This window comes from Penicillium hordei, assembly GCF_028827395.1.
Source record: "Penicillium hordei strain IBT 12815 chromosome Unknown utg000006l_segment0_segment0, whole genome shotgun sequence".
Taxonomy (NCBI): Eukaryota; Fungi; Ascomycota; class Eurotiomycetes; order Eurotiales; family Aspergillaceae; genus Penicillium; species Penicillium hordei.
The window spans coordinates 1,285,677-1,311,223 of NW_026623147.1; the positions used below are offsets into that span (position 1 = coordinate 1,285,677).

Here is a 25,547-nt window from a genome sequence, read left to right on the forward strand (position 1 = left end):
GAAAGTCCATGAAGTACTGAATTGCCCAGATGCGAAAAATGCAAATCAACCCCAGCCCCCCAAATCCAGCGCGCTAGTTCGTACCAGACGAGTCTTTGCTCTGGACTGGATGCGCCTCCTCCTTGACGGGGAGTGCAGTCACCAAATCCTCAGGCCATGTATCTACCTCCACACCACTCGAGGGTGTGGGTTCCTTCTGGGTCTGGGAAACAGTCTCCTCAGTCCTCAAACTCAACCCCAGGCCTTCATTCGGCGTGAGAGCCACAGAGGAGAATCCATCTGCATCAACGGTCTCCTGTCTAGCAGTCTTTCCATCCTGGACGTCCTGGGTCTGCTTGTGCTCCGCATCATCCGCATAAGCCGGGAATCCCTGCGATAGAGGAGATTTGGGGAAGGGGGTTTCGACAGAATCGGACGTGGAAACATCATCGTGACGCTGGAACTCGCCGCTGTCGCGTCTGAGCAGGATATTACTCCATCTCTTTCTTCGGCTGGTGCTGCGAGTAAGACCACCCTCGGGGCTATCGTTGCCTTCACTATTATGTTGGGTGGAACCGCGACGGCCGCGGTCCAACTCGGCTGTTTCGGTAACGACGGACAAGACCGGGGTGGATGGTGAAGTCGATTCGGCATTGGGAGTGGGATTCGGGTTCGGGGATGTTGCGCGCTTGTCTTGCCATTCGCGGCGCTTTTCGCTCGCCCATGAGCCCCACGAGCTGAGATAGGAGGTGGCTTTTTGGCTGGCTACGGTCACAGAGGCTTGGGCCTGTGTCATGTCGACGGATGGCCTTTGACGGCCTGCGAACCAGGAGGCATCGGCAGGATCTTGTGAGGAGGGGGTTGGCGAGGTTGGGATTTCTTTGTCGATGGAGGTGCGTTGCGATTGAGAGGCAGTTTTCTCTTCATTTCGTTTGCGTTGCGCTTCACGCATTGTTTCAATGTCGGACCAGAAGCTTGTAAATGCCGCGCTCACTTTCTTTTGTCCGGTTGAGATGTGGCGGTTCAGGGCCTCGCGGCCTTCACGAACACGCTCATCGAGGTGCAGGTCTGCTACCTGTTGTGCAAGTCGTCTTTGGACATCTTCTATTGTCAGGCCCCCGGCGTTTGGGTGCCGTGGCTCAGTAATGGAAAATAGGAGCGCATCCGAAGTGAGTCGCGAAAACAGGGCGTAATTAGATGTGGTTTTCCACTGTGTCAGGAATTCTGTATTGAAGTCGATGGCGGGGTCTCCTTCGATGTTGAGGTTTTGCAGCTGGGTTCTGCTGCGATGCCCCGATTCTCCGACGTCGCATGGGTAGAGCTCCTCGTGGTACTTCATGGACGATAATAACGCCAACAAGTATTCTTCGAACTGTAGTCGAATGAATTCTTCTGAGCCCATAAAGCCAAGGGTTTTTGGTTGTGAAGGATGTTCCTCGTCCCAAGTGTCATTGACAATTTGCGTGAGCAGGTCAATCCAGCGTCTATCGGCTGCAGAAAGGACCAAGGCGCTGCGGAGAGAAGGAGAATTTATGACGATACTGTCTTCGTCGAGATTAATTAGAATATCACTGTAGCGGTCCTTTTGCTGGAGAAGTAGCGAATTTGTTGAGCCAACCACATATGATTTTGTGCCATCATCTGCCAGCAGATCCAGCAACTGGAGAGGTGTATAGGGGCCAAACATGCTGCCTTTTCCGAAGATCTGCAGTGGAAGCCCCATGTATGCTAACAAGGAGCTTCTGTCACTCGTCTTGAGAGACGTTGGTTTCTCAACTGTCTGAGAATAGGTGTCGAAAGCAGGATCCGCGCAATCCTGCAAGCTGTTGATGAGGCCTGGTATTAAAGATATAAGCGAGAACTGAATCATGCACAAGCGTTCACAGCGCGTCCCGAAGAAAAGCATCTTGGGTTGCAACAGTAGTGCCTTAAAAAGAACCAAAGTTTGAAATTTGAATTCGTGAATCATCTCCCGAAGCGAAAGGCCTTCATAAATTAGCAAATTTCACACATATCGGAACAGGTTATATCCTTACCCAAGTTCTGATCTTTGGGGCCATCATTCAGTAGAGCAATTACCAAGCCCTCGCGGAATTTCTGTATCCATGTCAGCATATGATTACATACACCATCGCAGCTAAGTATATACCTTCAAGATATCAACATCCGAGAAGTCGCTATTTAGAAGAGTACTCAATTAGCCACATTTCCTCGCTCAAAGCCAGATTCTATCCCGATCGCCTGCCAGCGCGTCGGGAAAACAAATAGTCCAGGGAAAGTATATTCGATATTCCACATACCGTTGCGCGAACCAAGCCGAAGTTACCACGGAGAGCTTCTCGCGTAATTGGCCAACTCTCTGCGGACTATCTGTCACGACCACAACGGCCTTTTGTACCGTTGACCGAGTCACATCGGCCGAGCGGTTGATAAGCAAGCTCGAGTCAATCTGGCGGGAGCAGGCGATACCAAAGAGGGAGGTTTCGGGTATAGTCGATGTGCTCTTTCGGCAGAGTGTGAAGTATGAGAATTCCTCGGTCGACCTGAAATCCGACAAGTTAGATGGTCCGGCGCAAATCGGCTCTCCTCGACGCGGGTTTGCGCCAGAGGAGACTAAGAAGGGGAGGGAACGAAATTTTTGTCGAAGACAGGGGTATCGTACAGATGTGCTCCATCAGATAGGGCCATGAATGGGAGGAGAGACCAGTCATTCTCGGTTGCTGGGTCGGTTCCTTCGTCGGCAATGCAATGCTCAATCTCGGGGCCGCTACAGGGGTATGTCTCAGTCAGCCAGGTTCCACTATGGGTCCGTCTTCATCTTGGTTTCAAAGATACACGCCCGGGGGTGTCAATTATCGCATGGCTCACCGTGCATGGTGGAAATCTATAACCAAGACAATTGGGTCTTGTTTATGCTGGACGACCATGGTGCCGAACCTTGCGACAGGAGATTCGGTTCGGCTGTGGAGATGCAATTAGAATGCTGGGAATAAATAGCTCGAATGAATGGTTTGCAATATGTCAAAAAGAGGCGCTTCTCCTCCAAAACCTCGACGTGGGTTTCCCATGAAAAAGATCGTCGCAAACAGGGGAACAGCGTTGATACGGTTATCGCACGGGGAGCGGGCGGTGAATGGTAGCCCCGCCAATATCAGAGGGCTTCGACATTACGGGTATACCTCTGGGGCTAACTAAGGAAAAGTGATATAGGTATTGGAACAATAGTTTGGATTGCGTAGGTATTTCAAAGGATTAAAGGTTATGAGGTGCTCCATCGCTGAACTAAATCAGATCCCCCGTATGATTTCTCCTAATCACCAACCAATTCTTAACGACGCCGGAAGAGCTATGGACAATGACTTCCACCAAGACAAAAAGGAGACAAAGTAGGAATAAAAAGAAAATAAGATAAAAAACACAAGTTAACGCGCTAGCTTCGTAGAACCCTTGAACAGAAATAGGGCCAGACTTCAAATTGAGACTGGAATTCAATGGCAGAAGAGCGTTTCTTAGGGAAATTTCACGTGAAACCATTATGCGAATGTCTGTCCAGTAGTGTTACCCTGCACTGATCCCTGTACCAAGGCTTGGCCAGCTTCATTGCCTTGTTCAATGTTATGGAAGTCGAGAATTTCCGAGTACCTGTAGTAGTGGAAAATTAGCAAGAATCGTGACGGGGTAACAAATTCAGCACGTACATCATGATCTTCCAAGTATCTACGGGCAGATCGGCATCATTGAACGACCAATCGAACTTCTCTTGCGCGACAGGCTCATCAGTCGGGTCATGGTAAGGTGCCAGGTACTCATGTGCCAATGCTTCGGGGGCTTGAATGCGCTGCTTCGGGTTGAAAACCAGCATGCGCTCGAGCAGGTCAACCGCTAAAATAAGAGAGACAAGTTAGCGTCATGCTCATAATCCCCCTGGTCGGCTCAGATATCACATACCATCAGCATCGGCATTCTTGAATTTATTTGCGAGGGGTTGGCGCTCGCGCTTTGGTAAAGACTTGACAAATCGGAGGGTCTGGGTCATCATCTATTAGCATGTTTTCGTCTTTCACCGAGCAAAGAATAAGTACTCACGTTCTCGCTACAGATGGTCTGGATCACGTCATCGGGAGGAGTACCAAGCAGCTCCGTAATGATCGAAAACTGGTTGACATGGTCCTTTCCAGGGAACAGTGGCTTTCCTTCCAACATCTCGGCGAAAATGCAGCCCGCGCTCCAGATGTCCACCTCGACATCGTACTTTTGCCAGGTGAGCATGATCTCGGGCGCGCGGTAGTATCGTGTTGAGACATAGCCGGTCATTTGAGGGTCCTGGATGCGGGCAAGACCAAAGTCGCAGATTTTCAGATCACAGTTCTCGTTAATCAGGATGTTGCTGGGTTTCAGATCCCGGTGAACCACGCCGGCGGAGTGAACATATTTCAAGCCACGCTATCAAAAAGTCAGATTCTGGCGTCCCGGATAATATTCCCGTAGAAACCCTTACCAGAATTTGATATAAAAAGTACTGAATGAATTGCTTTTCAAGGGGTCGCGAAGTAAGAAGTCGGTGGAGGTCAGTTCCCAAAAGTTCGGTGACGAAGTAGCTGTGGTCATTAGTTCACACCGTTCAACCCCGCCTTGCAGATGAGGGGAACATACATATCTTCCAAGGGCGAAATGAAAATGTCACTCAAGCTGATAATCTGCAGAGTGTCAGCATAAAAGCCTGGTATATTTATTTGACGGGGTACGGACGTTCTCGTGGCGGAGATGTTTGAGCAGCTTCAGCTCCCGGTAGGTTCGCTTGGACAGAACGGGGGTACTGAAGGGCTTCATGATTTTTTTAACTGCGACTGGCTGTGCAGTCAATTGGTCTTTGGCAGAGCTGTTGTATTAATGGCCTTGTTAGCATGTACTGTAGGCTTGGGAGTTGTCTTGTGCGACACAGGATACAACATACCAGACTAGTCCGAAGGCACCCATTCCCACCGGCTGCAGTTCCGTATACCTAGAAATCAAGTTAGCACCAATATCCCCCTGGATGCGCCTGCTAAAGCGCCCATAGTAAGTATAGCAGAACAGGGCATTGCGAACCGGCTGGTGATCTCAAAGGTGGTGCCGAAAATCTGGGCACGCACGAATTCGGCCATGATGGAAAGGTGGGGGTTATGCAAGCAGATACACTGAAGATAGAAAATTCCAAGAAGAGTGTCAAGTCAAAGAAGAGTAAAGCGAGACAAGATGAAGGCTTCGAAAAGAAATCCAGAAGAAAGGGGTCGCGAAGAAAGCAAGTGTGTTGGCAACAGGTGTGGGGAAGGGACTGGGTGAAAAGCGCAGAAAACAAGGCCGATGACGTTGGCGAAGCCCGGGTTGGTGATGACTCAGCAGGTTCTAGCCTATAGTTATATTAAAATGGATTCTCTTATTATTTTAAATTGGGAGAGAGTTACTTGATTTTGATTTTGATTTTCATTATACATTGAATTAATACATACATAGTATATACTATTGTAACTCTTTATATATATGGATATACAATAACATCCTCCATGTCCAACTGTGAACTTCCAAGTTTGAAAGGTTGCCCTCGCTCCACAACCGCGCGGCCCAGACCCCGGTCTTTATCCCGGAAGGTGCTTCCTTTGCAACATTCTTGCTCTGTAATATTGTTGATATAAACTATAGAACCTCTATGGAGGTCAATTCATGTTTGATCTACTACTGGTATTTATTCTTTTTTAGATCTGCGCTTAACTCGCCCGAGAACAAGTATACGGAAAGTTCTTGGGCCTCTATTTAGAACCTTGGCAGGTCAGAGTATAACCCCTCAACCTTCAAAATTAAAGCAGACATGAGAAACATTAGAATTTACCAACTCTACATGTATATAAGCTCTACCATAGCTTCCTTTTTGATGCTCTTATAGGTCCGGTAGACGCCCCCAACCGCTCCCAGGTCTAGAACAAGGGCGCACCCCAACATATATTGTATATCAAATACACAATAGAGTGCCCCTTCCCAACTAAGCCAGCTCTCATCTTCTATGACGTGGTCTTGTTGGCTTGCAATGCTATCTCCCTAATAATCACTACATTTTACGTCGTACATTGTACATACTATATCGAAGGACCTGGAATCTGCACCTTACTGTAATAGCCATATGTAATGTAACCCCGAAGGAAATTAACCGGAGACCTTAGTTCAGATATTGGTTTCCACGGGGGTACTCGGGTTCTGTCACCGTCTGATGCAGGTGCGGGTTTGGAGGCTGAGACATGTGAAACAATGCCTGCCACGCTACTGCGGAAATGCAACTGCGGACACGCAACAAAGACATGCAACAAAGACCTTTGAATGATGTGTGACTGGATAGGGGTGCAGCTCATTTTAAACTCTGGAGGTACCGTTCGGCGTTTCATATTCCTTGGACGTATCTGATAGGAGAGTGCACGGTCATATATAGATAAACCTTTGGGAAATATATTTGTAGTCATTCTTCGAGGTTCCTGATGATTACCTCTACTTTACACCCCTGCCTAGGTGTTTGATAATATCAAGATCAACAAGCCCCCAAGCCTTGATTTTTGCCCGTTGCCCCCCTCGTACATCTGCCTACAGGGCTGAATTGACTTCCTGAGGGGAGAGGTCAGTGCCCGGCTTCTCAAGGTTCACCGCATATCCAAGATAAGCCAATGGTGGAAGATTGAAAGCAACAAGCAGGTTATTTAGAGCAGATCCATAGCACATATAAATATATACAATAATGGAGAGTGTCTAACTGTACGGAGTACGGAGTACTTTGTACATAGTTAGATGTCAGATAGTGACACAACACACCGAAGACCTGGGACCGCAACACAGCCCCGCCTGTCTGCCTAAGGCAACGCCCCGAATTTTTGCGTCACTCTCCACTTTTAAGCTCCAAAAGTGGGTTGAAAGAGTATGAAACGGAGTACAGAACTCCTGACCAGAGATTTGGACTAAAGATTCGTAGTAAATCTACATCTATATATACATATATAAATAGAAATTTATTGAACTTGAGACCGAACAATTGATATATTGATGATAAGAACGCATGATCGCACAGACAAGTCATCTGGTGGCGCCCCAATAAATTAAGAACCCCCGTGTCGCTTAAAACGGTGTTCTTTTATAGGAGTATTAGGATTACAATTGGGATTGGGATTATTGCTCGGGTTAAACAAGAGAATTTAATACTAGATCATACTGGTCATACCTTACAGGTGGGATCTGACAGGAGAACGTGCCCAATTTCCCCCGGGTTTTTCCCAAGGATATATATACCTTAGATGATACATACATATCAAATATATTGCCTAGGCAAAAGAAGTAAATGCATAAAGAATAAGCTCTAGCATGTAACTCTGGAAATAAAATATATAAACGACCAATAACCATAACAGAAAAAGAGAGAGAGAAAAAAAAAAAAGGGAAGAAAACGGGTGAATTACATTAATTACCAGACTGTGTAAATGTAAGCTGAACCGTACATGTTTTTTTTTTACATTTCTTACACTTTCTCCCCCAAGTCATCTCCACTCCCCCAGCATGACGATGGTCGCACTGACACTCTGATTCTTTAAACTCTTGACACTTTTATTACCCTTACCCTTACTCGACTCTTACCTTTTATTACTCTGGAACTCTCAACATCTTATCCCAAACTTATCCCTGATCCTCCGCGTTTACCCTTCCGCCCCCGTCCTAACCGCTATACCCGAACTTCAACGACTCTCCTTCCAAGCTCGTTTGTCGCACCTCTTTTAAACCTCAACGTTCGCCTTGACACCATTCTCAACCTACCTCCCACTCAAATTGATTCCGATCTTACGTATCGCCATTTTTACACTCGGTCACGCTGATCCTTTCCCGTGTGTGGCGCTTGGCAGTCTTAGCAAACGAAGGCTCCGGCCGTCTTCACCGGCACATTTTGTTCCTGCGCGTGGTTGATGAGTCTCCTCCCTGCTGGACTGGGCCACTGAGGATTCCGAAATGGGGTCGTGTTTCAGCTCAGAGCCCGCGGGGGACGCGGAACAGAAGAAGCGAAGCCAACAGATCGATCGCAAGCTAGAAGAAGATTCTAGGCGGCTACGAAGGGAGTGCAAGATCCTTCTCTTGGGTAGGTATCCTGGTATTCGCTTGGAGGAGAGCGGATGGTTCGCTGACTTTTAAACGCAGGATCTGGAGAAAGTGGAAAATCAACGATCGTAAAACAGATGAAGATCATCCACCAAAATGGTTACACCGTGGAAGAACTTGCGCTGTATCGTTTGACCGTCTACAAAAATCTCCTGGATTGCGCAAAAGCCCTCATTGGGGCATATCACTATCTCCAACTCGAACCGTCCAGCCAGAAAGTGCAGGACTACATTTCATTTCTGGAGGAGTACAACGTGGACCCGGATCCCAACACCTCGCTTGATTCGAAAATCGGCGACGCCATTACGTATCTCTGGAACGACCCGTGTACATCAACAGTTTTGGAACATCAGAATGAATTTTATCTGATGGACTCAGCCCCATAGTAAGTCCACTTATCGTTTCCTCTGACTCCAAGGCCGAGTTCTAACCCCATGACTAGTTTCTTCGAGGAAGCGAAACGAATAACGGCCCCCGATTATGTACCGGATGTTGCAGATGTGCTCCGAGCCAGAACAAAGACCACCGGTATCTATGAGACACGCTTCACAATGGGGCAATTGAGCATACAGTACGTGGAAATAGTCTTTGACACTCTCGATTTGGGATACCGCTAACCAGTCACAGTATGTTTGATGTGGGCGGCCAGCGCAGTGAGCGAAAAAAATGGATACATTGCTTCGAAAACGTGACATCCATTATCTTTTGCGTTGCGCTCAGTGAATATGATCAAGTCCTGCTGGAAGAAAGCAATCAGGTATGAGGTCTCAATACACCGAGTGTACTACACCGGAACTGACAGACCTTGGCAGAATCGCATGATGGAAAGTTTGGTTCTCTTCGACTCCGTGGTCAATTCTCGGTGGTTCATGCGGACAAGTATCATCCTTTTCCTGAACAAAGTTGATTTGTTCCGCTTGAAGTTGCCTCGATCACCGTTGAGCAACTACTTCCCCGATTACTCGGGCGGCAACGACGTGCACCGTGCCGCGAAGTACCTTCTTTGGCGATTCAACCAGGTGAATCGAGCACACTTGAACCTGTACCCACAGTGAGTTCACATGATCCTAACAGTGCCGGTCCCCCCGCACCGTGATTCCTGACTGATTTTTTTCCTTCTTCCTCTTTAGTCTCACCCAAGCGACTGATACCTCGAATATCCGTTTGGTCTTCGCAGCAGTCAAAGAGACTATCCTGCAAAATGCCTTGAAAGACTCGGGCATTCTATAACCGCTGAAATATACCTCGAGGACCCAGTCACACAAGTGTCCTCATGTGCGTATGCGCACTTTCCCTCTCAATCCAACCTTATGACCAAACACCGTCCCTATTCTCAACATCGCTCTCGGTGTTTTCTGATTTCCCTCTCCTGGAGTCTGCATGAACAGTTCTCCAACGATCACTCATACCATACCCTTTTCATCTTTTCCCTTTACTTTTGACCAGCTGCAGGCGTTGATGGCGCCTTTATGGCTTTTTCGGCTGATTTCCCAGGCGCTGGCTCTGGTCTGGGGATATCCCATTTGGTTCTTAATGTGGTTTTCCTATATTAAACATGGGTCTATGTTCCATAAAGGTCTCAGTAGCACGTTCGAGCAGTCAACTATATGCTACTGTTTCTGTTCCATGTGCTTTTTTTCTCATTGATTAAGCCCCGGAATGAGCGTATGACAGCCAATTTCGAAAATGCCGGGCAAGAAACCCGGCAGCGGGACTGGATACTCTCCGGACTTTCTTTTCGTGTACTCGATAATCCTCGCGGGGTACGCACCAACCCAATGGGCTTTCTGTTGCCCTGTCTTCACTATATCTTATATCTTTTCTTTGCCTTGTCTCCCCGAGGTCTGTTTCCAGTCTCTCGTGCATACCATGGCGGTTTTTCCTATTTTCGACATTGCCATGTTCCTGTTCTGATATTTATTCCCTCTAATTTCTCTTCTCCCGTTCTCCGATTTTGTGTCTTTTCTCTGTGTTTCTCTTCTCCTATTTCACCTCACTATTAACCCGCTATTCCAAGCGCTTCCACGTCTGATGCTTTCTGATTTTCCGCTTTGGTTCTTTATCTCTTAAGCGTTCTTGTTTCAACCTCCCGAGGAGTCTAATATATCTTACTGCACAGACCGATACCGGGATCGCTGAGAATGGGTCATGTCTACGGGTGCCAGATCGCGATCCCCCCGGATCCCTGGTTGGGTGGAACGGAGTTGGGATTGGGATGTGGCCCGGGCTTATTTATGTATAGTTGAGCCTCGATATACCAATACTTCCCATTCGAGTCTGCTTTTGTTCCTGTATACTGTTCACCGTAGATGTGCTTAGCGTAGATGGTAGTCGTGAGAAGCTCTTACGTTTGGGTGGTCGACTTCTAGCTCTAGGTTGGTTGATATCCAGTTCGGGGGTGAGATAAAGAGGAGAGGAAGCACCTCTACAAGGAGCTTCTTCTACTCTCTCTCCCAGCGAGTCTACAATACACTACACCTCTTAGCATTCCAATTCCCGCCTGCAACGCCCCTGCAGCGCCCTGCACGTCATCCTATCACACAGCCACCCACATCATAGCAACTACCCACCCCCACCGCTAACAATTTTCCTGAGGATGGAGTCTCCAAGGCCCCGCAGGCTAGACCCTCTCGAAAGTCTATCCCCTCGTGTAATGCATCTGGGAAACTACCCCGGGGTTAGGACCAACTCATGGTAGGTAGGCACTGGGGCCTCGTCGGCGCACGGTACGCGCTTCATGCAATGCATCTGTGCGTTGGCGTTCGCGGGGTATCTAGGTTTGTAGGCATCTGGTGAGCTCGAAGGTGGGGTTTATAATCACGCAGTAGGAAAGGGGAGGTGTAGATATGGGTATTAATGGTTGGTGGTTTGGGGATGGGGATGGGGATGGGGGTGTTCCGGGATAGGAAGATGTGGAGCCGAAGAGGTTCTAGGCCCCTGATTGATATTGGCTTTAGAGTCGGGCAATTCCAGAGAGACTGTGGGAGACTATGGGAGACTTTCAAGGTCAAGTTGAAATGGCATGATGTGTCTTAGGCATTTATAGTATGCACGGGCCCTATGTAGAATCAAGTATTTGAAGTATTTGAAGTATTTCAAGGATTTCAAGGATTATAGAGCAATTAGAATAGGCATATGACACATTTCTGTGCCTTTTAAATGCAGTGACACTCCAAAAAGAACTAAAAAGATACTAAAATCTAAAAAAGAACCAAAAACAAAAAAAAAAAAAAAAGAAAGGCGTCCGGTGTCACTCTAAAAGTCATGACTACATGGACATGGCCCTTCCCCTCTTTTTCCTTTAAGTAGCCAAGGACTTGCTTGTGTATTTCCTTTTCTGTACTGGAACTTCTCCAGTTTACAGCTCTTCAAATTCCACTTCACTTTTTCCTCTTTCCATAATGTCAACCATCCCAGATGCAGTTGCACCGACCGAACCGATCGAACCAACCCAACCTCGCCGGGAGCGCAGACCCTCCGTAGGAGCTCCTATTGGCGATCTCCAGGGTCCTGTCGGCCCGGGATTCAGTCGTCCCAAGCACAAGCGCACATTCACCGGCTTGGGGCCTGCCGAGATTAAGAATGTTGAAGCTAGCATTCCTGAGCCATTACGAGAAGCGTGAGTACCGTACCTGCCTTTCCGAGGTCCCTAGTACTTGCTTATAGTTGAACTGACCATGACTCTCGCAGCTGGAGGAAACATGTATGTTGAGACGAAATGAGGATTGGGGACTAAAATGCTAATGCCTCGAGTCAATCTAGTCGGCAACTGAATTCACCACCAAAGATGAATTCGAGGTGAGTTCGACTTGTATCCGTACTTGATACTTCGGGTTTAACGCCCCTCACAGAAAGATCTTGTACGCCATATCGAAACGACCCTCGCTCGCTCGTTGTATAATTGCGATGAGTTGTATGTGGTTTGTATCCTTGATGCAAGCGGTCCTTGCTGACTTGGGAATTTCTGTAGGGCCGCGTACTCGGGAACTGCGCTTGCTTTTAGAGACCGGTTGATCATTGAGTGGAACAAAACTCAGCAGCGTCAGACCTTTACCGATCAGAAGCGAGTTTACTGTACGTGTTCATACCCGTCGGCAGAAAGACAATGGCTAATCGCTGGTGTAGATTTGTCGCTTGAGTTCCTCATGGGACGTACATTGGACAATGCTATGCTGAATGTTGGCTTGAAAGATGTTGCTCGAGGTAAGCGCTGGGAACATCTGTGAACTGGATTATCACTGATGATACCAGATGGATTGAGCGACCTTGGATTCCGCGTCGAGGACGTGATCAACCAGGAGCACGATGCTGCGTTGGGCAACGGTGGTCTAGGGCGTCTGGCGGCATGCTTTTTGGACAGCATGGCGACACTGAACTACCCAGCTTGGGGATATGGGCTGCGCTACCGCTATGGCATCTTCAAGCAGGAGATTGTCGACGGCTACCAGGTGGAGATTCCAGACTACTGGCTGGATAACAACCCTTGGGAATTCCCGCGGCATGAAATCACAGTAGACATTCAGTTCTACGGTAACGTCAAGAAATATCAGGATGAGAGTGGCAGGATCTCGCACTCGTGGGAGGATGGTGAGATTGTTCAAGCCATCGCGTACGATGTCCCCATTCCCGGGTACGGCACAAAGACCACCAACAATCTTCGCCTGTGGTCTAGTAAGGCCAGCAGCGGGGAGTTTGATTTCCAAAAGTTCAATGCTGGAGACTATGAAAGTGCAGTGGCGGACCAGCAGAGAGCTGAAACAATCTCAGCTGTTCTCTACCCCAATGATAACCTCGAGCGAGGCAAAGAACTGCGTCTGAAACAGCAGTACTTCTGGTGTGCTGCCTCGCTGTTTGACATCGTTCGGCGTTTTAAGAAGACGAAACGGGCCTGGGGCGAGTTCCCTGACCAGATTGCCATCCAGCTTAATGACACCCACCCGACCCTTGCAATTGTTGAATTGCAACGCATCTTGATTGACAAGGAGGGCTTGGAATGGGATGAGGCGTGGAACATCGTGACCAAGACCTTCGGGTATACTAATCACACTGTCCTTCCCGAAGCGCTGGAGAAATGGTCTGTCCCGCTGATGCAGAATCTACTCCCGCGACACTTGCAAATCATCTATGAGATCAATCTGTTCTTCTTGCAATCTGTTGAGAAGCGGTTCCCCAATGATCGGGATATCCTGTCGCGCGTCTCAATTATTGAAGAATCGCATCCCAAAATGGTGCGCATGGCCTATCTAGCCATCATTGGCTCTCACAAAGTCAACGGTGTGGCCGAGCTGCATTCAGACTTGCTCAAGACTACTCTCTTCAAAGACTTCGTGAAGATTTATGGACCAGACCGTTTCACCAATGTTACTAATGGTATCACCCCCAGACGTTGGCTCCACCAGGCCAACCCCAGGTTGTCTGCGTTGATTGCAGAGAAACTTGGAAGCTATGACTTCCTGAAGGACCTCACCCTTTTGGACAAGATAGAGGCCTTTGTCGACGACAAGGCTTTCCGCGAGGAGTGGGCGGTCATCAAACGGGAGAACAAACTGCGCCTAGCCAGACACATCAAGGCCACCACCGGATTTGATGTCAACCCCAATGCGCTCTTTGACGTGCAGGTAAAGCGTATCCACGAGTACAAGCGCCAGCAGCTCAACATCTTTGGAGTCATCCACCGCTACTTGAGTATCAAAGCTATGTCAGCCGAAGAGAAGAAGAAAGTGGTGCCTCGAGTTTCCATCTTCGGAGGCAAGGCAGCCCCCGGTTACTGGATGGCGAAGACTATTATTCATCTCATCAACAAGGTGGCCGATGTAGTGAACAAGGACCCTGATATTGGCGACCTTTTGAAGGTTATCTTCATCGCGGATTACAACGTCAGTAAAGCAGAGATTATCTGCCCTGCGTCGGATATCAGCGAGCACATATCAACTGCCGGTACCGAAGGCAGTGGCACGAGCAACATGAAGTTCGTCCTGAACGGTGGTCTAATCATCGGAACCTGCGATGGAGCCAACGTAAGTCTTCTTTCATGTCTACGGGTATACGCAACTTCTATCCCAGTAATACTAACCCAACTCACAGATCGAGATCACTCGCGAGATCGGCGAGCAGAACATCTTCCTCTTCGGCAATCTCGCCGAAGACGTCGAGGACCTGCGTCACCGACACTTCTACGGCGACTTCAAGCTGGACCCACAGCTGGAGCGCGTCTTTGATGCAATCAAGGACAACGTGTTCGGCGACAAAGCTGACTTCTCCGCGCTCACAAGTTCCATCGAAGAGCACGGCGACTACTACCTCGTCTCGGACGACTTCAACTCCTACGTCACCACGCATGAGATGGTCGACGAGGCCTTCCAGAATCAGGAGGAGTGGCTGGCCAAGTCGATTACCTCTGTCGCGCGCATGGGATTCTTTTCGATGGATCGCGTTACTAATGAGTACGCTGATAGCATTTGGAATGTCGAGCCTTTGGATGTTACAGACTAGACAGACCGTGGTTTGACATAGGCAGTTCTAAGTTTGTCTTCTTTTGATTTAATGATTGTCATGCGTTTTTCATTGGTTCTATGAATTTTTCTGTGTTGGTTTGTTTAATATCCTTAGCATTAATAGCATATCGGCTTTTTTTTCTTTAATATGTTCAGCTATACAGATCATCCCCCATTTGGTAAGTCTCTATATGTAATTGGTCTATACAGAACTAGGTATATATGCAACCCAATCTTGATATACAGCACTGTGTACAGTCCCAGAAGAGAAGATCCTACCTCAAGGCAGTAATGACTGAAAACATCGAACCAACACCCACTCCATGCCAAAAGCGAACCCAAAAAGAAATCCGATCATGACAACATCAAACCATAAAAATCCGTCAAACTCCCCAAGCGACAACCTCACTCCTGAATGGTCTCAGCCTGAGCCTGTTTAGGCTCGGAGAAATAATCCGGCCAAAGCGCCATCTTCTCATCCTGCGAAGGCGTAGCCGTAGCCATAAGCGTCGGAACCTGCAATCGCCACCATTAGCAAAAGCCCTTTTCTTCTTCTTTTAATACATGGGACGAGGGGAAACATACAGCCTCCTTACTAGAAATCCTCCTCCACATATTCGCACGCGGGTTATACCGCACCGGCTTCCCAACACCACCAGTCTTCTTCTGATCCTCAAGACTAATCGCCTCAACCTCCTTCTTCACATCCGCAAAGGTATCAAACGGCGTATGCGGGATACCATGTTCAAGACAGTACTCCTCCAGCCGCAGACCGCGACGAGCAAAGAGGACATCTGCCTCGCGGGCCGCGGGGAGATCGGAGACGCCATCGCCGATGAATACGATGAGCGGGATCTCGTCCGGTTCGCAGTCTGCTTGGGCTTTTGTGCGTGCTTGGTTCACGCTCTCGCCTTTGTCGTGTCCGGATTCGGTGTTGTCGCGCCAGATGGGTTTCCAGGGGATGCCGCCTGGGGCTTTTACGTCATTTGCGACGATTTGGATTGAGGAGGCCTGTGGGGGGTTTGAAAATTTTAGTGGTGAAGATTGTGGGATATGGATGCGATTGATTCAATTGATGTATTGGGGTATTGTTATGTTGGTGATTTGGGGGAGATTTAGAAATAAAAAATCAAAATAATAACATACCTCTTTCTCGCCTAGGAAGATATCCAGCGTGCGCTGTAGAACGGGCTTTAGGCCTGCGCTGATCACGTTGAAGGGGAAACCCTCGCGGACGCAGTATTGGTGGAATTCTCGGAAGCCAGGGTCCATTTGGAGGGTCTTTTCCATTATGTCGAAGCCGTCGCCAAAGGGGATGCTGAGGGATCCCCACATGTCCTCTGAGATGTCACGGAAAGATCGCTCGCCGGTTTTGAATTGTTCTTCGAGTTTTTTGCGGTAGGCTGCGCCGCAGCCCAGGTTGTCTACTAGGACATGGCCGGTGTCTTGTAGGAAGATTGTGCCATCGAAGTCTGGGGGTTGTTAGTTTGAGGGTGTATTCTTTATGTGCGGTTTTAGGGCTTTGTGGTTGGGATTGAGGGGCTGGACAGAGTTGCGATGGTATAAGGGTTTTGTCGGCGACGGCGAAGGGCAGACAAATTGCATACCAGAGAATATAATGATCTTTCTTTTTTGACTGTCGGTGTTTGCTTGTGAGATAGCCATTTTGATATAGACTTTTGGAGGGTTTGATTTATAGGCGCGTAGGTATAGGGAATTGTAAAGATACAGACAAGTTAAAAAATGAAATGAAGCAAAACTGCCGAGTCACGATCCTAAGTATTGAAGAACCTGATATTCCGTGGCAAACAAGATAGACTAGGAATATGACGTAGGGATATCTAACGACATCAGTGGGCCGCAAAGGAGGGTCTCACCTGAACATCGTGAGAATTCGAATGTTGATAGAACAGGCCCTAATTGGCTGTCGTCTCGGGTCCCCATCAAAAAACGCCGAATAGTGGAATACCGAGGCCGAGTCTTTGATCGGATTGGCCAATGTCATTGTAAGTGGATTGCATTGTACACATCATACATTTTATATATTTCAACGCTAAGAGATCCTCAAATGGTATAGAATGGATATAAATTTAGGAAACTAAGCCGTTAACTCGGCAACCCGACGTTGCAATTCCGGTACAGCTCGTAACTGCAAGTCCAACTCTTCCTTCTCACTGCAACAACGTTAATATAGGCGTTCGGCACGGAAGATCGGGAAACCCCGGAAGCTGGGGAAAAACTTACTCCTCGAGTTTCAATCGCCGCTCCCAGTCGAGACCGGTGAAGATGTATCCACCCTGTCCATCGAATTGCAGGATCTTCTGGTGATACTTCCAGAGACTGCGTCGGTGCGAGACAGTCATGAGCGTGGTGCCAAGCTTCTTGGCAGTCTCATACATAACCTTCTCAATCTCTAACGTGACCGAAGATGTGCACTCATCCAAAATGGCAAACTTGGGTCGGTGATAGAATAACCGAGCCATAGCAATGCGCTGCTGAAGACCACCGGATAGAACGTCTCGCCATTCTTCCTCTGCATCCCAGCCCCCAGGACGGTCTACGACAGACGCGATCTCAACCACTGATAGGACCTCGTAGAGATCGGCGTCAGTGATACCCTTGGCGCGCATCTCGCGCACTCCATCTGGGTAGATCACTTGCTGCCGCAGAGTCCCACGGGACAGATATGGTCGCTGGGGAATGTAGAAAATATCCTGGAAGGGAGGTTTCTTCACCGTACCTCCGTATACCGGCCAGAGCCCGCCCAAGATCCGGAAGAGAGACGATTTGCCGCAACCGTTGGGTCCAACGATCAGAAGGTGGTCGCCGGGGTTAACAGTGAAGGACAGCTTCCGCACCAATACATCACCGTTCGGGGATACGATCGGTACGTCGGTGAACTCAATTGTGTCGCTTTCTATGACTTTACCTCGACCAGACAGCACTTCCGCATTCTCTTCTGTTGAAGCGGAAGATACTAACTTCTTCTCGAACCTTCCAGCGAGGAGGTCGTCCATAACTTCCAGCAATGAGGAGACACGCGAAGTGTGGCCAGCCAGCTCCGAGATCTCTTTGTAGGAGAACATCAATCGGCCAAAGGCATCCGAGGAGGAAAGCAACATTCGACGATTTGTGACGAAGCCTAGAAATAATCAGAACGTACAAGTTCAATATCAAACGACAGAAACTTACTTTCAGTGTGATCTCCCATGCTATGGGTAGCCTGACCGGGAATCTTGAAGAAGATAGGAACACTACAAAGCACCAAGCCCAGAGCTCCCCAGAAATACTTGATCACAAAGTCCTCCATGAATCCATGGTAAAGCCGCCGGCGTAGAATGCGGTTGACATGCTTGATCAGCGTGAAATAACCCTTGTCTAGAGTATCCTTCTCGGCCTCGTGGCCGTGGTAAAGCGCGATTTCTTCGCTGTAATCAATAAGCCGTGAATGGAGGAAACGGAACTCGCCCTCCAGCCGGGCTTCATCGGCAACATATTTGCCAAATGGTGGGGTCAGCATACGCATGACATTGGCGGATAATTGCACTAGCAGACTCATGATGAACAACCCTTCGCCTCCCACGTTCTTGGAGAGCGAATAGTTATAAATAGCCATATCGAGAATAGGCTTGGCTAAATTGGAATATAGTTCTGCGAGACTGTCCGAGAAGCGAGACACATCGACTGTGACGAGTTGGTCGGGATTCTTTATTCGATCGTCCAAGGCGGAGATGGCATAGAAAGTCATATTAGACAGATACTTCTCGTGGATATAGTCTGTGAGACGCTTGCGGTAACTGAGAGCAAGCTTGCACTGGTGGTAGGAGAGCTAATACGGTAAAGCATCACGTTAGCAAATGTATTGAACGGTCGCATGTCAGCACCGCAGACCGGGAAACCTGGCTCCCATCACTGCGGCTTACCATAGAATTAGTGAAAGTAGCAGGGACAGCCACAATCATCCACCAAAAAAGACCGAGCAAGAAATCCTTCCCTCTACCGCGCACCAAGTTGCTCACAAGTCTTCCGTCGAGTTCGGCGACGTACAAACTAAGCACCGTCCGCAACACCAGGAAGACGCTGTGGCTCACCAACAGTCGTAGCTCCTTGCTTCGCCACCCGGGTATGACGATCTTCAGTAAACGGAGCAAGTTCTTGAAGAATTCCCGGTTGATCTCCACGCGCTTCTTGCGGGGTTGTTCCTCATCGCCTAGACTGCTGGTGCCGGGCCGTCGACGCAGGTCTACCTGCTGTGACGCGGCTTTCTGCTCGGAGATGGCATTGTGGATTCGTTTGGCGAGCGCAGCAAATAGGGCAAGATATACGGCGCGTGAGATGCGGGTTCGGTTTCGCAGGTAGAGGGTTGTTAGGCTGGAGAGGATCTGCTTGATGGATCGTTCGGGCGGTAGTAGTTTGGACTGAGTGGCCATGGCGGAGCTGTTGGATGCTTATCAGCCAAATTTGGGTGCATACATGTCCGCCGTTGGATGAGTCGAGGGGGTTGAATGGGTTGGGGGAGTTGAGGAGAAAGAGGCCATTGCTATGACATGATGGAGTTGACATGTGATACCCCAGGAAACTGGGGGATGTTCAGCCGAGGAATCCACTTTTGGTAATTCTATTGGCCTAAGGCATCCAACACTATAGCGCCCCAAAACGTGTAACTAGATACATTAGCTTAGTCAATCCTCTTGGAATTCAACGGAGTAAGAGGGTAGAATATTAGTAGCTATCTAGGGTTTAAGACTAAATAAATCACCTTACTTCTAAAGTAGCGCGTAGTTTCCCTCTTCTTCAAAGGGTGACGACAGTATTGATGCTGGGTTATACTCTCTACGTTATGTAACTCGATTTGAATAGAACTTGTTTTCTTTTTTTTCCTATGTTCAAATTCCTTTTCTAACTCAAGTTGGTTGTCGTTTCACCTATATATAAACCTCATCTGGCGTATGGATGTCCTGCGTCATGTTGGGGTGCCACATGAGACGAGCCCCCATATATACACCGCGACTCTAGTATGAAAATTCCTCGCCCACCAGCTTCTCGCTCAATCGCCACAGTCTCTCCGCTTCAAAGCTACTGGTCACCCACGGCTTGACTGTATCAGACAGGGGGTCTGCCACATGGGAGTCAATAAGATATGCGCCGTTGTTAGCTACCGAGTCAGCCTGTCAGTATACTCTCCATCTCCCATCAATCCATAAATAACATACCTTTAAGAGCCGGATCAAACGCAGCATAGATATGAGTCGCAACACCCCGCTCCAACGGCTTGGCGTCGAACTCTTTCCAGCCCTCCCGGTTGCCCAACGCCTTGTCGGCGCTCCCTATGGTAATATTAGGGACCGTACATTTGATGGTCATGGCTGGTACTTACGAAGTCCATCTAGCTCCACACTCCAGTCTAGGTGGTTATCTAAATTTGTCCAGATGACGCCCGGGTGCAGGCTGAATGCGAAAAGGCCGTGTTTCAGGCCGAGCTTCTCCGCCAGGGAGATTGCAAACAATATGTTGGCTGTTTTGCTCTGGCCATAGGCGAACCATTTGTGGTAACTCTTCCCTGTCTAGTCGGTGTTTAAGTACGGGTGCCTTATAAATCCCATGCAAAATCCCATGTATCACTTACATCAAAGTTATAGTCATCGAAGCGGAAAGGGTTTAGACGATGACCGTCGCTGCTAACCACGACGATCCGAGGACTTTTAGAAGCCAAAATCTTCTTAATAATCAGGTTTGTGAACAGAAACGGACCTAGATGATTGGTTGCCAGGTGGGACTCAAATCCCTCCGGCGAGAGCTGATAATCAACCGCCATGACACCGGCATTGTTAACCATCACGTCGATGACTGGGATATCATCCCAGGAATTCACCTGCGCAGCTGCATCACGCACGCTCTTCAGTGAACCCAGATCAATTTCGACCTTGCGGACCTTGATATCCGGATACGCGGTCATGATATCGTTGGCGATTTGCTGGAGTTTGTCGGCGTTACGGGCGGCTAGGATGAGCCAGCCGGGTTTGGCTTTGGCGATGGATTGGACGAAGAAGCCGCCTAGGGAACCGGAAGAGACCCCGGTCATCAGAACGACCTTATCCTTAATAAGATGGCTGTAGTCGTGGACCAGCTCGTCGGCGGTGGTGTCTGTGTCGTACGGAGCTGGCATGACTGTGGTGGCGATGGCGGGAGTTTCAATGGGGGGGTTCAGGGGAAGAGAGAAACTAAACAAAAAAAGAGCTCTCAAGCGGACAGTATATATAACTCCTCCCACCTCTGCGACTTGACCTGATTCATAATGGAATGACATCACGAGCAATGATGCTGTACCTATCGATGTAGTTAGCGGATATAACTCTTATGACCGATCGGTTTTTAGTACAAACTCCATTTTGGGCCGGACTCACCGAAATAAAGCAATCATCTTCCAATTATGTTGGCTTGGGAAAAACCCTGACGCACATGAATTGTCTTGACATGATCAATACCTCTAACGTAATCGGTAAGCGAATAGATCGAATGCTCATGACCAAACGCAGCGGCTTCATGCTTCATCAAGGCACGTTCTTCCTTCCAAATCCTCCGATATCAATGATTTCGACGGTTTCTAGCTCTCCCCCAGAGGTTGCGAAGTGTAACGCAGTCTCGCCTCCTCTATCTTTGGCAGAGACACCAATGCCATTAGAGAGCAGATTATCCCTATCGCATAATCCCTGCTTTCCTGTGATTAGAAATCATATACCAGAGTACAACGTACGCGATTCGGCTCAGTCTCGACCGTGTGGGTCAAGTCTGTCAAGCTTAGCTTATATCCATCTTTCTGTCGTCGCAAAGGCCGCAGTTCCCTTAATCTTTAAGCTGACAGTATCCACTCGCCGTCAGTCGAAGGAATGATATCAGTTTGGCATGCATAGATGATTCTCAGTGAAAATGTGCTATGAGTCTTGGGTTAATAGTGCATACTACTAGTCCAATCTTCGCCATTTCCGATCTGATACAAAAGGATTATTAAGATTGGAGCACGAGGTATATGCGCGCATGGAGTATATACAGGTATAATAAAACGCAAACCTGGCAAAGAATACATATGGGTTCAAGATCGTAAATCGAGATGATAATGAATGAAAAACTTAGGACTTGCTCTCTGGATCATCGCAGCCCGTCCTGGGGTTTACATTATCCCTTGGACGAATGCCACTGTTGATCTGGGCGGCAATCTGAGACTGCTTGAAACGCTCGAATCCTTCGGCGTCTTGCTGCTGAGCAGCATAGAGTTCATCGACGGTGGTTCCGAGATGGTTATAGGCCATGTCGGCGTCAAAGTCATCGAATTGAGACAGAGACTGCTCTTCGTGCAGGAGATCCAGCTTTTGCCGGAGAGCGACAATGTGCGAGTTATCGTCTTCGTACTCGAAATCTTCGTCGCCGTCGCCTGGAACTAGAGACGGTTTGAGGAAGTCGCGGCGGAGGTTCTGACCGATGCGGTGGATGTGTCCTTCTTGGGAGGTCATGGCGCGAGAGTGGAGGGAAGTCATGGAGCTGGTGCGAGAAAGGCGAACGGCATATTGGTCGGTGTCTTCCTCGTCGCCACCAGTCTCGTCAAGTTGACTGCTGTTTAGATTACCGCTAGCACCGATAGAGCCTGCTCCATCGTCATCACCAGAATGTTGGGAGATGGTGTCGGGGACCGGAATAGCAGGCGGAAGTGGGGGGGTGATACGAGTTTCTGGGTATTCATCCTCAAAGCGTTGGATCATCCTATGCAAGGTCATGTCCAAAAATTGCAGGCGGCGATAATTTGCGTCATTGCCAGCACGATCTTCGCGAATAAGAGCGGACTGAATCCGGACTCTGATATTGCGTGCGGATTCCAGTAGATTCTTCGACATGTCGCGAGGCCGCTTGGTAGGAACACCTCGAGTCTTGCGGCGGCGGGGTGTTGTAGTACCACTGGCTGGTAAAGACTGCTCCCCGAGAACATCGAGACCATGCTGGTCCAGGTTCCCGAGACAAACACCCAATGCTTTGACAACCCCTGTGCCGCCGATAACATAATCCTCGTCGGGGGCAGCCTCATCTTCATCATCACAAGGCTCTTCGGAAATACCAGAATGTCCGACAATATGCTGTAAAATGTCGGGTACAGGGACATCCACAAGTGGACAAGTGGAGTCAGAAAGTTCCTCTGCGATGGCACCGCCTTCAAGATTCCGCAGCGAGTAAGCCACAATCTGTGATCCTAGAGCTTTAACAACTTCGTTGTTCTCTGCGACGGGAACATCTATGTCGACCGCAATGATTGTCCGTGAAACACGGACAGCTGCCATCATTGACGCATACACAGCACATGCTTCTTCCTGGGCAACGGGGTCTGTGGTAGAAGCCAAATCCACGATCTGTTGATTCTCCAGAATATTGAGATGGCACAGACTGGGGCACTCCGGCAATACCTCAGCAAGACCAATAACATGATCTGGTGACAAGTTGACATCGGCAAGGTGGAAGCGCTTCAAAGACGGCATTTTCGGCAGGAAACGACGGAAAGCCCCCAGCGCGTTAGGCTGAGAGGAGAATAATTCGCGATTGTGAGAGAAATCGATGAACCGGAGGTTATGAATCTGCGCGAGCGATTGCAGCAGTGGGGAAATCACCGACGGATTGAGGGAGCAATCCGCGAGACTCAGCGCATAAAGCGGAGTTTCAGGTTCAATCGCGTCCGTGACAAGATCAAGGTCATCCTTTATAGCGTTGCCACCTAGATCCAGTCCCTCGCACTGCCCGGCTTTGAGGTACTCGACCACATACTCCAGGCCCTCTCTCGTCAGACCATTGTTCGCAAAGCCAAGTCTTCGCAGGCCCATTTTGGTAGTCGCCTGGCAAATTTGCTTTACGGCGTCGACCGAAGGATTACACTCGCTCATGAGCAATTCTTCAAGACGATCCCCAGCAAAGCGTTCTGCCAGGGCACTCGCGAAGATAATGCTCACGTCGGCCATAGGAAACTGGGTTTGGCCCGTTGTCCCAGAACCATCGATCGCAACCTGTCCTTGAGGGAAAGGAATACCCGACAAATCGATGGCTTTCAACGATTTCGACAGATGAACAAAAAGGCTGATGTGGCGCCATCCCTCCCGTCCTATCTTCAGGTTGTCCTTCAGAGAAAGCTTTTCTACGACACCGTATCGTTCATGATCATCGGAGTCTGGAGATTCCGGTCTTCGCGATCGTCTTCGTCGATAGCGCATCTGCTCTATCGTCTTGGTAGAAAGTAGGGCTGAAAGGATAGCCCGCACAGAAGTATCTGTCAATGCACAGTTTTCAAGGATGAGTTTACGGACTGGAACAACCGCGAGCCAGTCGCTGAATGTTGTCAAATCCTGTGAGGTCATGGGGAAATTGCTCAGATCCAAAGCTGCCACCGTGCCGGGTGACTCGGCCAGTGTTGATGAGGGCTTGGAGATCTCGTCAACCACTCTTTTGAGAACAGGCGTCTCACGCAGCTGGCAACAACGGCGATAGATACGCACTGGATCGGTTGTCGGGTGGCTTTGCGTTTTGGGCCGAGGGACACCTGGTGCTGGTGCTGGACTTCGAGAATATTCTTCGTCATTCTCTGCATCGAGTTGCAATGGAACCGAACCATTTGCGACTGCTTGTCTTCGCTTTCTCTCCTTCCGTTCTTTCCGCTCTGCCTCAGACCGTTTCTTTCTCTCTTGCTTTCTTGTTGGATCTGCCCCTTCCCCACTAGGACTGGTGGCATTCGTCGGGGGAGAGCTAGACTGGGCCTTCGCATCGCCGGTGGCCGGGGCTGGATCCGGAGCAGGAACCGGACGCGAGCTGTCCTTCTCAGCCAGTGTAGCTAAGGGATGCTTCAAAGCTCCAGCTTCATCTTGATCCTTGGATTTGAGTTCAGCCTTCTTAGACTTGTGGTGATTAGACTCATGTAAAGGCTGCCGTAATTGATTTGTTGGGGGAGCTTCCTCGTCATCGTCCAGATGGGAGATTCCCGCGATTTCAACATCCACACAGAACGCTACTCGATTGAGTTTGGCTTGGTTCAAGTCCGCAATCTTGCATCGGTGCCGATTTTGGTCGATGTTCATCACGCGACGTGGACAAATCGAGCCATTGGGATTTAACTTAGGCAACCCACCCGAGTTGGACGAGAACTTGCGTAGTGCATTGTGAATAAACGAGGGCCCCTTGGGTGATGACGAAGTAAAGGGATTAGAATCGTCTTTCTTCTCTTCTTCCTTATCCCTCGGGGAATAGGCGGCGCCGAATGGGTTATGCGTTTCAAGAGGTGAGGTTGTTTTCGGACTCGCGGGACTGGCCTTTAGACTAGGTTGCGACGGTGGGGTAGATCCAGAGGAAAACTTTGAGCTTAGACTAGAGATCCATGAGTTTCGTCGTCCGATGGGTTTGGGGTCCGTCTTGCGCGACGCTGGTGATGGAGTAGATGGCTTTTGCTCCTCGTTCTTCTCGGCTGGTGGTGGTTTCGCTTGTACTGGCGCTGCATCATTCCGGGAAGCTTGCTTTGGTTCCGAGGTGGAGGGGGCGGGTGTCGGGCGTGCCGGGTTGCTGTTGGAACGAGATCTCCGGTGCGACTTGGGTTGAGAAGTTGTTGGCTCTGCTTCTGTGCCAGGCTTATCGCTCGCTGATAGTGACTTCGTGCGAGACAAATGATCTGAAGAGAGTGTCAGAAGCTGTCCCGATTCGCGGACCTCCAACACCCCGGTCATAACCCCGAGCTGGAGAGGTACTAGTATAGAAAGTGGGACTCGCCTTTTTGTGAATGATGAAGCCAGCTCACGTCCACAGTCTGAACTCCCTCCATTTTGAAATCCCTTGAAAGCCAGAGACCAAAAAAAAGGAAAGTAATTTCGCAATTCTCAGGAAGTCGTCGAGGGTTTATCAGCG

At 49.0% G+C, this 25,547-nt stretch overlaps 8 protein-coding genes across 8 annotated transcripts; 2 read left to right on the forward strand and 6 right to left on the reverse strand.

The window, feature by feature from the left end:
• Positions 1-73: 73 nt before the first annotated feature.
• Positions 74-2,906, reverse strand: N7537_011172 (uncharacterized protein; the record flags this gene model as incomplete). The annotated part of the gene is made up of 6 exons (XM_056902226.1): positions 74-1,965; positions 2,016-2,076; positions 2,129-2,156; positions 2,280-2,522; positions 2,642-2,746; positions 2,848-2,906. 6 exons carry the CDS (start codon positions 2,904-2,906, stop codon positions 74-76), a joined length of 2,388 nt encoding a protein of 795 aa, XP_056747513.1.
• A 606-nt stretch (positions 2,907-3,512) lies between these two features.
• sakA (mitogen-activated protein kinase HOG1) lies at positions 3,513-5,123 on the reverse strand (the record flags this gene model as incomplete). The annotated part of the gene is made up of 9 exons (XM_056902227.1): positions 3,513-3,621; positions 3,678-3,861; positions 3,928-4,006; positions 4,066-4,422; positions 4,478-4,577; positions 4,633-4,676; positions 4,729-4,858; positions 4,934-4,981; positions 5,068-5,123. 9 exons carry the CDS (start codon positions 5,121-5,123, stop codon positions 3,513-3,515), a joined length of 1,107 nt encoding a protein of 368 aa, XP_056747514.1.
• A 2,773-nt stretch (positions 5,124-7,896) lies between these two features.
• gpaB (guanine nucleotide-binding protein subunit alpha gpaB) lies at positions 7,897-9,366 on the forward strand (the record flags this gene model as incomplete). Its single annotated transcript, XM_056902228.1, has 6 exons — positions 7,897-8,116; positions 8,176-8,521; positions 8,579-8,707; positions 8,764-8,893; positions 8,949-9,187; positions 9,267-9,366. Exons 1-6 carry the CDS (start codon positions 7,990-7,992, stop codon positions 9,364-9,366), a joined length of 1,071 nt encoding a protein of 356 aa, XP_056747515.1. The 5' UTR covers positions 7,897-7,989.
• Positions 9,367-11,537: 2,171 nt separating this feature from the next.
• On the forward strand, positions 11,538-14,628 carry glpV (glycogen phosphorylase; the record flags this gene model as incomplete). The annotated part of the gene is made up of 8 exons (XM_056902229.1): positions 11,538-11,755; positions 11,827-11,839; positions 11,899-11,934; positions 11,988-12,049; positions 12,107-12,210; positions 12,262-12,339; positions 12,388-14,153; positions 14,221-14,628. The coding sequence occupies 8 exons, from the start codon at positions 11,538-11,540 to the stop codon at positions 14,626-14,628; spliced, it is 2,685 nt and encodes an 894-aa protein (XP_056747516.1).
• Positions 14,629-15,035: 407 nt separating this feature from the next.
• On the reverse strand, positions 15,036-16,295 carry N7537_011176 (uncharacterized protein; the record flags this gene model as incomplete). Its single annotated transcript, XM_056902230.1, has 4 exons — positions 15,036-15,146; positions 15,216-15,641; positions 15,777-16,102; positions 16,238-16,295. 4 exons carry the CDS (start codon positions 16,293-16,295, stop codon positions 15,036-15,038), a joined length of 921 nt encoding a protein of 306 aa, XP_056747517.1.
• A 433-nt stretch (positions 16,296-16,728) lies between these two features.
• On the reverse strand, positions 16,729-19,060 carry N7537_011177 (ATP-binding cassette long-chain fatty acid transporter PXA2; the record flags this gene model as incomplete). Its single annotated transcript, XM_056902231.1, has 4 exons — positions 16,729-16,804; positions 16,875-17,772; positions 17,823-18,459; positions 18,554-19,060. The coding sequence occupies 4 exons, from the start codon at positions 19,058-19,060 to the stop codon at positions 16,729-16,731; spliced, it is 2,118 nt and encodes a 705-aa protein (XP_056747518.1).
• A 582-nt stretch (positions 19,061-19,642) lies between these two features.
• Positions 19,643-20,796, reverse strand: N7537_011178 (uncharacterized protein; the record flags this gene model as incomplete). The annotated part of the gene is made up of 4 exons (XM_056902232.1): positions 19,643-19,785; positions 19,844-19,957; positions 20,008-20,194; positions 20,257-20,796. 4 exons carry the CDS (start codon positions 20,794-20,796, stop codon positions 19,643-19,645), a joined length of 984 nt encoding a protein of 327 aa, XP_056747519.1.
• A 961-nt stretch (positions 20,797-21,757) lies between these two features.
• N7537_011179 (putative cell wall biogenesis protein Mhp1) lies at positions 21,758-25,464 on the reverse strand (the record flags this gene model as incomplete). Its single annotated transcript, XM_056902233.1, has 2 exons — positions 21,758-25,314; positions 25,413-25,464. 2 exons carry the CDS (start codon positions 25,462-25,464, stop codon positions 21,758-21,760), a joined length of 3,609 nt encoding a protein of 1,202 aa, XP_056747520.1.
• Positions 25,465-25,547: the final 83 nt, after the last annotated feature.